Raw genomic sequence first — 12,632 nt, 5'->3', positions numbered from 1 at the left:
TGTTTAGGATTTTATGTTGACCTCAGCTAAAAGGTTAAAATTTTGTAATTTTGTACCTTTTAAATTAAAATAAAGTTCCCCAGTTAGCACCTTAAGGACCACATTCTGTACCTTACAGGTTACTTTTGTAGCAAATGCACCTTTAGGTAAAGAAACAATACCTCTATTTTTCTCTAAAGGTGCTCTGAAGTGAGTGAAAGGTCAGATCTACACACACTCAAACTCTCACTTGGAACAGCATACACATTTTCAGCTTATCATTATAGAGCTTAACACCTCAGTGATTTATTTATAGAAAGCATAGCTATATGTAATTCAGCAGAGGCTCATTTGGCTGGTACTTATTACATGGTTTAGAAAAGCTGAGTTTGGTTCAGAGAATTCCTATTAGGAGAACGTTGCCCTTAGTGTTGATTTATAGTCATTTTGTCATAATTCATTAACTCTCATGTTATCCCAAAGGACTTACTTTCTTCTGTTTAACAAAATCATTTCTTAATGTTTAGACGGTTCATCTAGATGTTTTTTCCATAAAATGATAAGTTGAATGTAATTTTGAATTAATAATGATTAGATTTGATCAGCTTTTTGGTCACTGTTTTAAGTCTTAACAACACTTGTCACCATAAACTGTTTGTTTGGAAAAGGCATGAAGGTTCTTCAATCTAACTACAGAAGAAAAAAGTTTTAGGAAGACATGAGCGTGATTAATGATGACAGAATATACATCTTTGGTTGAGATCCAGCGAGATCTGAAGTAGGTTGCCTGTTATTCTCAAGACTTTCCGGCTGATGGCCTGTAAGTTTGTTTACTCCATTTATTTGCAGCTTCGTCTCCTTTTAAAGCCTTCATACTGCAGTGACATGTTAAATAAAACTGAAATGGCCTTCGGTAATGATTACCTGTGTGTTTATTAGGACAATTTCCTTTCATGGTGAGGTGCTAGCCTGGTCTTTCATGCGTTAAGGCCCTATCTTTGCTTATCTTTTGTCTTGTTCCCATACGGAGCAACAGCTGTGTGAGAAAAGCTAAGGGTCCTCAAGCCCTCTTCTAGCTCTCTCCTTCCTTTTCCCAATAACCCAATGCCGCCAGCGTGCTCTCAAGAGCCAAACAGGCCTATTTTAGTCATCTGCCAATGGAAGTCCATCCCCTCAGGACCCTTTGCTTTGGAATGTGCATCTATGTATGTTTGTCTATCCATGTAATGAGAAGCCTGGGCATCTAACCTCTGTTCTGATCTTCTGATCTGCAGTAAATGTGGCACACTTCCTCCAGAGAGCTGCTTCTTCAGTCTCATCTGCAGCACTGGATCCTTTATGGGTGAGTTTAGTTACCTACACTTACCCACTTAAATTACATTTTAGAAGTCAGTAAAATGTTTTTATATATATATATTTAAAAATTAATATTGTGAAATATGGTTTGCAATTTAAATGAGCCATTTTCTATTACATTTTTATTATTATTATTATTATTATTATTATTATTATTATTATATTTTTAAAATTCTAAATTTTCTAAAGAAAATAAAACATGCATTGGCCAAAAACCTTCAAACAGCAGTGTGCACTCTATTCTTTTAAGATTTTATTTGCATTTAATTACAGATAGTGGCTATGGAAAAGCCTAATTGTGATTCTCAAACATAGGGCTCAGTGTTTACACTCTTTCAGTTCAAATCGACCTTCAAATAGCTTTCTTAGATATTTATTGCATGTTACCCTGGAATAAGAAAAAGTGTTTTGAACTTGAAGCGTGAACACTTCCGTTTTCCCCTCATTTATAGCATTCCTGAACTTTATTTGGATTTTGGAATTTCAGATCAATCTGTAGTTCACTCCCCAGTAAATGATTCCCATCTGTAGCACAATGATTCAGTGTCTGGGCAGCAATCAGCTCAGGAAACCACAGGCTTAGTGTGTTTGCATTTGTGCAATATCACCGCCACTGGTTGATGAGCTATACAAGGCCAACTGTCTTCAAATTTATGGATGTATTTATGTTCAGTCTTGTCACATTTTTAGAAGAATACATTATCATCTAAAAGCTGACACAGTACTCATTCTCTAAACTTGCCCGGAAAAGCAATTTTTTGCATGTCACTTTGGTATTTCACAACTCAAAAAAGCTGAGTGGATATGTGCATTCAAGCATTTATAAAACTGAGCGGTCGATGCAGTCACTGCACATTACCAAACATTGTCATCAGACGCCAAGTGAGTTGCTGTTCAGGAAGGATGAATCATCTTCAGAAATTATCTGAATTGAATTTGAATCACATCACAGCAAAAACAAGGACCAGAGGCCAAACAGAAAAACAAGAACAGAAATCCCCTTAGAATACAAATGTTAATAGCTAACCTTTAGATGCTTAAACTAAATCGAATTTAAAAAAACATATTTTGAGTCATAGCCATAAAACTTAGCTCATGGGGCTCCTGAACATAAATTCAGCTGTATCCTGTGTGAGCAGAGCTCAGCTTCACAAAGATACTGGCGGTTACAGCCGAGTGCAAACCATACAGCAGATCTGTGAGAGGAGAGACTCATAAAGAGTGATTGGTTCAGTGTGACCTCTGACCTGAGTGTCTGGGCCTGGTGGCAGTGTTCATGCTGAGAGCTGAAGGGCTGTATTGTTGTGTTCAATCCTGCACCCTGTGTAACGATAAGTGAGAGTGTCCTCCTGCTGGGAGATTTGGGCTCTGCCTGTTTGCACACGGAAATTACCGTTGTTATCCAACAATACAAGAAAGTTGGGTTTTCAATGAGTGTTTTGTATAACGCGCCCATCAAACAAAACCTCCTTGAATGCTACGTGATTTATTGCATCATCGTTCCAGGACAATAGGACCGTAATACAGTTGTTTACACAAAAAAAGTTTATAAAATGCAGTGCACGGCCTGATTAAAACACATGCCGACCTTTTGATCAAGGGTGACCAGCGGTTCCCCAGGGCTACATTGTTTTCTTGTGGCTTATATAATACTCAGTGTTCCCAAATCTGAGCTTTCAAGAGCTTTTTTGATGTCAGCACGGCACTAGAGGAAACATCTCTCAGCACTGTAGCGCTCTAACAGAGGGGAAACAGGGTGGAGAGAGGAACTAACTGAAGCTAGTTTAGGCTCCCGTAGACCTTGTGAGAGGGCTGTTGTTTACTTTTATCTCTTGTTTTTTGTTCTCTTGAGGGAATGCTGCACCAAGGTGAAAACCCGTGATCCATAAATACACAGGTGTCGTCTCGCTAATGTGTTTGGGCTGCGGTATTTCCGCCACATTTCACCCCTTACTGAGTGAAACGAAAGCGGCCATTTAGACTCCTTGTGTCATTCTCATACAATATTCCTCAGAAGCTACAATTTTCACATCTCATTGCCCATTAAAGGGTCTTTCGTTTATATTAACCATAGAATATCTCATTGATTTTTGTATGATTTTTTTTTTTTTTTTACCATGGGGAATTAAATTGTAATTAAAGCTAATACAAACTTTAAAAATTAGGCAATACTATTTAGTGTATACTAAATAATATTAAAATAATAGTTTAGTTTAGTTTTGAACAATCTACAACCATAGTTCTAAAGCACCATGTCTGGCAATCTGGCATATTGACACCAAACCAATGACACACTCAAATATTACTTGCCTTGAACTTTTCAAAATCTGAAATGTCTAGCTTGAGAGGCACATTTTTAGGCTAAATTTGCCATTAATGTAAAGCAAGTTTGATTGGAGTTGAACTTTGTTTGTCTGTGAGGTGTGGTGGTAGTTACACAGCAGAAAAAATAACAGGCCATGCCACCAAGTCCCCATTCTTGTGTCCTGATAAACGTATTTTCAGGAAACCGTGCTTACGAACACACCTACACACAAACATATACACAGACAGGCAGTTGGAAAGACCTTTTTTGACCTTTTGTTACACCCACTTAGAAGAATGGGATTCTGGGGTTGTCCAGAGCACAAGAAGATAAAGTTTAAAGTTAGTCCGTGGTAAGCAGATATATTTAGCCATTTGCAGATTGCTGTCTATGCTGAATTCCTATTGTTTCCTGTGCCCGTATCCACTGAGGGCCCATTCATGAGGGAAACATCAACAGTAGAAGCTTGGGAAGAAAGACTGCAGCGGACTGTGTAGTCCAATGCAGTAAACAACCTTTACACACCACAGTTTCTGTTGCTGTTGTGCCGTTTCAGCTGGATTTTATTAAACAGAGTTAATTATCTTCGCCTGCAGACTTGTTGCTTGTTTTTCCATGCTCGTAACTTCTACTACAACATGTTGTAACAAACATCCTAAATACGTTACTACCACAAGCAGTTACATATCTTATCTGTATGATGTAGTTACATCTTATCTTTCTTCAAAAAAAGACCAACATAGATAGTCACTAGCATGTTTTGTTTTGGATGCTGGTCCTGAGTGAGCTTTTGATCTAGCTTAGCCAGCAGGACTTTCTTGATCAACCAGCTTCACCATGTTGGTTGACTTGCGTTTTTTCTGGTTAGAATCATGGCTATAGTGGTCCATAAGGAAGACCAGTCTTAACCAGCATGACAATTCATGTTGGTCTTTTATGCAGTATCTCGATACTATAAGTAATAGTGTTATGACGGCTTTAATGTTGACTAGGAGTGTTCTGGGAGGTATATTGGGCTGAGAAAGGAGGGGTGGTTTATTGTCTACCTCCCCCCTCCCACTTTGCCACTCTAACGGGCCACATCTGCCCCAGTCAGTTTTCATTAAGCATTAACCCAGCAGTAAAACAGTTGAGCAGATTGCAGCAGCTTGATTTACGTTAGAGATCTCACCATGAAGTCCCTCTTTTATCCTCTCTCCCCTCATCTTTCCACATTGCCAGGCTTTTTAGATTTTCCAGGAAAACAATGAGTATTTTTTTGTCCAAAGAATACTGGAAATCATGTTTTGTCAGAGTGAGTCTGAGGACAGCTGCTTTGGAAACAACTAAAGAGACTATAGTTCTTCTGTCTGATTTTTTGGGTCATGCTAACCTAAGATAACATACTGATTAGTACGTCATGACTTATTTTTCCAAACATCTGAAAAAACAACTTAAGAAAAGTGAATTAACCTGTTCCTGTACTTGAAATTATAGTCTTAGTATGTTTTTTTTTAATTTTTTTTATGTGTGGTGCAATACTGTTCAAAAGTTGGAAGCAAGTCAGATTTTTAATACTTTTACTCATTTAAGATGCATTAAATTGCTCAAGAGTGATGTAAGGATTTTATCAAGATTCATAAAAGAACTTCTTTTTTTATAATAAAAGATGCTTCTTGAGCAGCAAATCAGCATTTTAGTATGGTCTCTGAAGGTTTCTGAATCATGTGACACTGAAGACTGGAGTAATCAAAGGAATAAATTACATTTTATATATATATCAGTTTTTTGTAAGATTTTTTTTTTACAGTTATCATCTGCTGACAGCAGCTCTCTCTGCTGTGAGTACTGATCGCATGATCTCATGTTGTTTCCACCAGCGTTGCACTGCAATTTTTTCATCACTAATTGAAGGATGTCTAAAATATTAAAATAAGGAGAAGCCCGGCCTGTGTCGGAACTATGAGGGGAAAATGACCCAAAGCCCGGCCTTAGGGGTGTAAAAATGTTAGCTTAAATGCAGGGCTCTAATAAGGATACTAGACTATTTAGATTTTTCTGTGCATATTTAAAAAAACAAACATGCAGTTGATTGTGTTACTTGTGTTAGAAACTGTGCCTATCACAAATATGTTATGCTTCATTGTTTTATTGTATCATTTTGGCAAATTGATATTTGACATAAGTGTCACTACTTCTGGAAAAAAAATTAGATATGCCTCACAGATATCATCTTTAATGTACGTCAGTGGAAGATTTCCCATTGAGAAGTTGAAATCTTTAGAAGATGAGAGTATGTCACAATAAATTTGACACATTTCTTATTTTCCAGATTGTCAGATTTTTCCGATTGTTTTGGATATCATGCATCTCTTACTCTCATGTTTCTATCCATCAAAGCCAATTTTAACTTTCATTTGGCGCTTATTGAGTGTTACTTTTGGACCCTGTTTGTAATAACACTGTATACCTTAAATGAACTTTGGTTAACAGTGTCTGCCAGTTATGAACGCAAATATGAACTCGCATACTTTAGAAATCTTAAATGTTGCAATTCTGCAAGATGTTATTAGAAACATTTGACAAGGCTTGTCTTAGTAACTGTTGAAGTCAGTCGATTGGCACAAATCATTTTGTATTTAAATGCCACACTACTGAAGGCTGCTAGGCTTTTCTTTGGGAATTTTGCATTGATTTTATGTGATTTGTTTGTCAAATGTTCGGTTTACCCAATAATGACAATTCTATCATTAATTACTCAACCTCATGTTGTCCCAAACCTGTAAGACCACTGAAAATATCTTAATTTGTGCTCCAAAGATAAATGAAGGTCTTACACATTTGTAACGACATGAAGCTGAGTAATTAATGAATTTTCATTTTTGGGTTAACCATTGCTTTAAAAACTCCCACTCAGCATCTTAAATTTGTGCTTATCAACTGTTGGAAAAGCAACAAATTATTAATAATTGTGTTTCTATACAAATTCATGTTTTTGTTCTCTTCCTACTTTTTAGTGATGGTGATAGTGTTGTTACGCTATGCCCATGTGATAGAGAAGCACCAGAACTGTGTGTTAAACACAGCAAGTCTCTCCACCGGCTGGATCTGTGCTGCAGGTCTCATCATGGTCGGCAACTTCCAGGTACAGCTTGCGTAAACCTTACTTACTGTGTACAAAAACTGCTCCACATCAGCACAGGAAGTTTTCTCCAGGGTCTTCAGGTTGAGCATTTGACAGCAGAAAAGGAAACATCCTCTCATAGGCTACAGGCTCTTATTTATCCACAGCGGTTTCCTGTAGAAATACTGTTATGACCTGGTGTAGAGCTGGTGATTTACAACACTAGTCAAATGTTTGGACACACCTAGTCATTGTTTATTAGCACTATTTTTATTTTTTCCCTCTTTTATATACGTATATATGGGTAGCTGACAAATAAAATTAGGTAGAAATTGTCCTATGGTGTGACATAGCAAAAATAAAAAAATGTATTTAAACACAAATCACATGTCTTCATTCTTAGAATTACAAATAGCATGAGAGAGATTTATCTTCAATGTTTTTAGTTTAGTTTTTTTGTAATTAATTGTTTGATGGCACACACATATAATATATTATAAAGTGTCATATTTTTGTGATTTTTGTGAGTCTTTCACATTTTTTAGACTAAAATATGATCATTTAATAAATTCTACACTCACAATGTTTTACATCGCTAGATACATTTTAATGCCTATTTTTGTCTTTTTTAGCATTAACCAGTTTTAAGATATTGGCAAAACACAAACTCAGTCCAGTGTATCCAAATATTTGGCCCCTAGCTCTTCATACATGTATGTGTTTGTGTATCTTAGTGTGCAGCTGTGTGCATGTATAAAGCAGTGTTTGGGTTACAGTTTAGCCGTTAAACATTTCTTGAGAATACCCGTGTCATCCATGCTTGAGTTATACTTTACTCCCGTTCTACCCTGGATCCTCCTCCAAAGTATTTAGATAAACGACTCCATAAAGCCCCTCAAGCAGAGCCACATGCTCCTTCGAGTCCTGTGAAACCAACATCCTTTATTCATGAATAGGCGTGAGCCCTTGGCGACATCGTCTTTGCAGGTTGAAATGTTTGGACGTTTGGCCGAGTGCCCAGAATGCTGGAGATGTGGGGAGGTCGGTCAACGGGGGCATCACAGGTTTTTATGGGCTGGTTGCCATAGAGACTGAAGGGGGGAGACAAACCTTTCTCCTGATATTATAAGCACCCGCGTCTTAATTATGTACTCCATCAAAAGCAATGCATAACCTTATGTGTACGAGCACAGGTTCAGACTTGTTTGTCCATCCCTCACTGAAGTGGGTTGTATTAATGTCTTGAAAACTTTCGTAGGCAGATGTTATAAAAGAACCTTGAACCTTGCAGCATAATGAACTTAATTCATCTTCTCAGCAGTTTTGTTGTTGAATTAAGAGTTGTTTTAGTTCTGCTCCCCTGCATATTTGAAATGTTTTGAAATCAAGCAAAGCTACTCCCTAGCATTTCTTTAAGCGTAGTTTGTTTTTAAATACGAAATGGTTTGGGATGGACTGATATAAATGGTTAGTGGTAATACTTCAGTTTAAGGACTAATTCTCACTATTAACTAGTTGCTTCTTAGCATGCCTATTGTTAACATACTAGCTGTCATAAGCATTTATAAAGCACATATTCTGCATGACCATATTCAACATCCCTAATACTATCCAAAACCTAAAATAAACAACTACCTTACTAACTTTTAATAAGCTGCACATTTTGTAGTTTATGGTTTAAGTGTGACTGGGTTAGTTAATTAAAAATGGTTTAAAACAAAATTCTGTCATGCTTTACTCATTCGTTTATAAACCATTTTTCACTTTGGGTGCACAAATTAAGATATTTTTAGTGAAACCTTAGGGATTTATGTCAATTTTTGAAAGGCTTTAAACAAAACACTGGTGTTTTGAAAAATTCATAAGATCATAAAATACATTGGCACCGATTAAGTGGTTGAATTGAATTATACTTAAAAACATGATCACTGTATATACTTTATTATATCATTTTGAAAACACCTATTTTGAGTGGAAGCAGAACAAAAAATGTGTGCCTGTCTTTTTAATCCATTACAGCCCGTACCTGCTAAAAACACTTCTGTTTTGATTCTGATTGTCATGTTTATCACGCTGAAATCACGTCTTTAAAACCATATTCATTTAAACTTCTAATATACGTCTTTCTGAGTGCACACATCTGAAGGACACTGTCAAAGGTATGCGAGCACTAAACTAAGTTCTCATTCACATACAAATTACAAGTTATGTCTGCGAAGGTAAACAGCTGGGAAATAAATTGCACGTTTATATTAGATATGTGTGGCTGCAGCAATATAAGTTAGAGTAAATAAATCAATGAATCCACTGCTCTCTTGTCTCTTCTGAGGCTCTGTTAGCATGTTCGGCTCAAACATTCGCCATGGCATTTGATCTGATACAATGTTGTCGCTTGTGAAATCAAAATGGTGGTGCCTTGGTTGGATGCTTACAGATTAAAGGAATAGTTCAATCAAAAATGAAAATTATCCCATATTTTACTTACCCCGAAGCCATCCTAGGTGTATGTGATTTTCCTCTTTCAGACGAACACAGTCTGAAAAAATGAATCCTGGCTCTTTCAGGCTTGGTAATGCGGGTGGATAGCAGTCATTATTTTGAAGCTCCGTAAACTGGATATATTCACAAGTACTGCATCGTTTAAAAAACCTCAAACTGTGTTTGTCTGAAGGAAGAAAGTCATATACACTTAGGATGTTTATGGCATAATCTTCATTTTTAGGTAAACTATTTCTTTAAGTTCTATAAGTAACTATTTCTTAATTTCTATTTCTTTATAATGAGATTCATCTGCAATGTCACAAGGGGAGCGAGATCAGACACTCTTCTTTTTTTTGGAGACTAAAAATAAATTATGATAGATTAGAATTTTTGGGGTGAAGTAACCTAACTACCTCTAAGATATCTGAAGCAGCATCTCCAGCATGAAAAGAATCATGGAAATTCACGCTGGTTTAACCCAGTCTTTCCAGCGGGGAAGATAGCTTTAATGCCTCACGTTAGGTCATTACGATGATACGGGACCACCCGCGCTGTGTGGAGAGCAACAGTGTATACTGAGCAGAAAGATCCATGTTTGGGTCGCACATGTGAAGTCTGCAGTCCATTAGGTCACGTTTGCCAGCCCTCTTTCCATTCCGCTCTGCTGTTTTCCTCCATCTGTAGTCTGGAGCTGTTCAAAAAAAAAGAAAAAGAAAAGCTGTCTGCTCTTGAAGTCCCTCCCTCCTTCTCTGTTTGTGCTTTGAAAACGTGTACAGAAGGTTTCTGCCCACTGCCTGCCACATTGCGATCCAGTCAGGCCTTCATTTAAATGAGCTGAAATGCAACAGGAAGCTGTTAGCCAAATAAAACTCCCTTGTCTCAGAGGAGTAAAAGCTGTATTAGTATAGAAAATGTGTTAAGGGGCCATAAAATGTCTTTCTTATCAATGTGTACTGTTCTCTGAGGTCCCACATCATGTAATCAGGATATTTTACATCCAACACTTCTAATCTAGAAGTAATAGGCTACTTTCTGTCCTGTTTTTGAACCTCCTCATCAGAAAGCGGTTTGAATAGATGTGGTGGATTGTAAACTCAGAAGTAAACACCCACTGCTGTGATTGGCTAATAGTTGTGTGTGTTTGACAGCCTGCATCCTTCATAGATGGACACTGCTGTGATTTTAGTTTATCTCTGAATGCATAAATACTCTGTAAATATAAAGTGATCTGATTAACAGACAAAGCAATAGTGACCACATAATAAAAACATTTACACTTTTTTTTTTGTTGTCAGATACTGCACATTTTGGCCATTTTGCCTATTTAATTTATTCAGTGGTGAAAAAAATTGCCAAAATATATGGGTAAAAATGTAAAAACCCGTGTTCTTTATTTGTCTTTTGGCCTTGGTGCAATGTTTCATTTTGTTCAGCTTCGCCAAGATTTTTCATTTCAGTGCATCGCTAAAAAATATTACTGATCCCAGACTTTTGAACGGTGCGTGTTTAAAATTTATATTCTTCTCCTGGGAAAAATAGAACCAAAATATTGATGACTGTGATTTGTTAGATCGAATGCTCTCTAGCAAATCATAATTCATAGTTTTGATGTATTTAGTTTTTAAGGAACAGGCTCTTCGAAATGTCCTGCTTCTAGTTTCAGTAGGAAAAGCAGTATGTCAGCGTAGGAAAGAACACTGCTCTCGTAAAGTGACTTCATGAGGTCTTAAAAGTCTTGAAATGGTATTTTTACTTCCTTAATGTGATATATTTCCAAGTGAATGGAATATTTAACAAGAAAATTGTGTAGCATGGGACTTGATTTTATCCATCGGGAGTTGATTGAGAAGTTCAAACGGATCCAGAAGCTTGGAGGGAAAAAGTTGAAAGCCAGCATGGCCTGATGATTTTGCTCAAAAAGGATAGATGTTTCAAGCATTATACCATTTTTTACAAAGACGTGCACCAATGAATCATGTACAATACATTAAAAAGCAGATAAAGCGAGACTTTTTTAAACTGACTTTAATTGCAGGCGATTGAATTGTCTTGATTGCAGTTTAGCCTTTCAGTAATCAGTTTTAACTGTTTTGTTATGACAACTGGAAATTTACAGACTTATTCCATTCCTATCACCAACGTTCAATCCTGAAATATTTTTTGGATAGAAAAATGGATTGCTCCAGCCTTCTTATTTTCTGCGAAATGGAGGCAAGTTTACTGGAAATGTGGGTGAGTGAGTGAGTCACGGCGTACCATGTGCTGTGTGTACAGAGCACAGAGCTACCCTGATCTGACAGGCGGGAGAGGCGGGAACAAGCACGTGGCCCGACCGCCACATCTGCACCTCATCAGCAGGCCTGCCTGCCCTTCTGGAGCTCTCCTCCGCTGCGGTGTAGGATGACAAGGCGCAGGCAGACTCGTTATTAGCATCAGGAAAAAGGGAAGTCATGTTATGTAACTCTGGCGGTATCCAAAATTTAATAGAACTTGATTGTCCCGGCATTCAAGTTTTGGTGTGAATGCTGTGGTGCAGTTTGCAGTTGTTGGGAAGAACAAAGCTTCTTGGAGTGTGTCCTGTTTTGATAGTTACATACAGGTGTGTGGCCACCCTGTTCCAGCAGACCTGTTTGAGCTTGCACTGTTCCCTTTCGTTTCCTCATAAGTTAGCCCTTATTCCAAGCGATTCTAGTTTTTTAAGCTTTTTTTTTTTTTAAAGTGTTTTTCTCGCATAACCTTGGTTAAAATTACTGTGCAAATTATCTCGTTTTTTGGCAGTTGTCGGGGTTCTTCTGATAATTTAGGTTTGTGATTTGTGGTGTATTATTTTTCCAGCTATTTATTTTGACAGTTGAATTGTGAAACTAGAGCATTTTTTATGTTTGTTGTGTTGCCTGGTACACCTGCCAATTTCTGGATAAAATAATACTTTGTTACTGTTGGCAATCTGTTAAGGAGAATTTTTTTTTTACTGACTTATTAAAGAGATTTGTTTCTGGAAATGTTCTCAGTACAGTCTCTGTGGTTGCAGCCTCAGGTATGATCCTCACCTTGAAATCGGCATTAACAGCAAACGCATCCTGTCTGTTTTAAAAATGCTTAAATTCTGTTTCAAGAACGAGACTTCTCATTGGTGACATACAGTATGTCAGATTTCTGCCCCTTTCTTACAAATGACTGCAAGCTCATATTCAGATCTGCCTCCATTCAATCAGCAACCGGTAAATTGAACCAAGAATTTGTACCTTTTTCAATAATCCTTCTGATGTAGTGCACAACACTAGAAAATACTTATCGCAACTTTAACCCTGTAAAATGAGAAATAAGTTTAAATTTAAATAGTTGCAGTTTCGAGGACTTTGAAATATGCTTAACAAATCTGAGGATTTCTAGGTTAATATCTAAGCT

At 37.2% G+C, this 12,632-nt stretch overlaps 1 protein-coding gene across 3 annotated transcripts in view; it reads left to right on the top strand.

Moving 5' to 3' along the window:
- Window positions 1-12,632, top strand: part of LOC122356473 (transmembrane protein 150A-like) — a 31,647-nt gene that overhangs the window by 12,901 nt on the left and 6,114 nt on the right. For all 3 annotated transcript variants that reach the window (XM_043255215.1, XM_043255217.1, XM_043255216.1), the window contains 2 exons: window positions 1,254-1,321; window positions 6,637-6,764. In XM_043255215.1, coding sequence (XP_043111150.1) covers window positions 1,254-1,321; window positions 6,637-6,764 — 196 coding nt within the window. The remainder of the gene's footprint in view (window positions 1-1,253; window positions 1,322-6,636; window positions 6,765-12,632) is intronic.

This window comes from Puntigrus tetrazona, chromosome 13 (genome assembly GCF_018831695.1).
Source record: "Puntigrus tetrazona isolate hp1 chromosome 13, ASM1883169v1, whole genome shotgun sequence".
In the NCBI taxonomy this organism is placed as follows: domain Eukaryota; kingdom Metazoa; phylum Chordata; class Actinopteri; order Cypriniformes; family Cyprinidae; genus Puntigrus; species Puntigrus tetrazona.
Note: the sequence above shows the minus strand (reverse complement) of the source record. Positions and strands in the feature narration are given on the sequence as shown.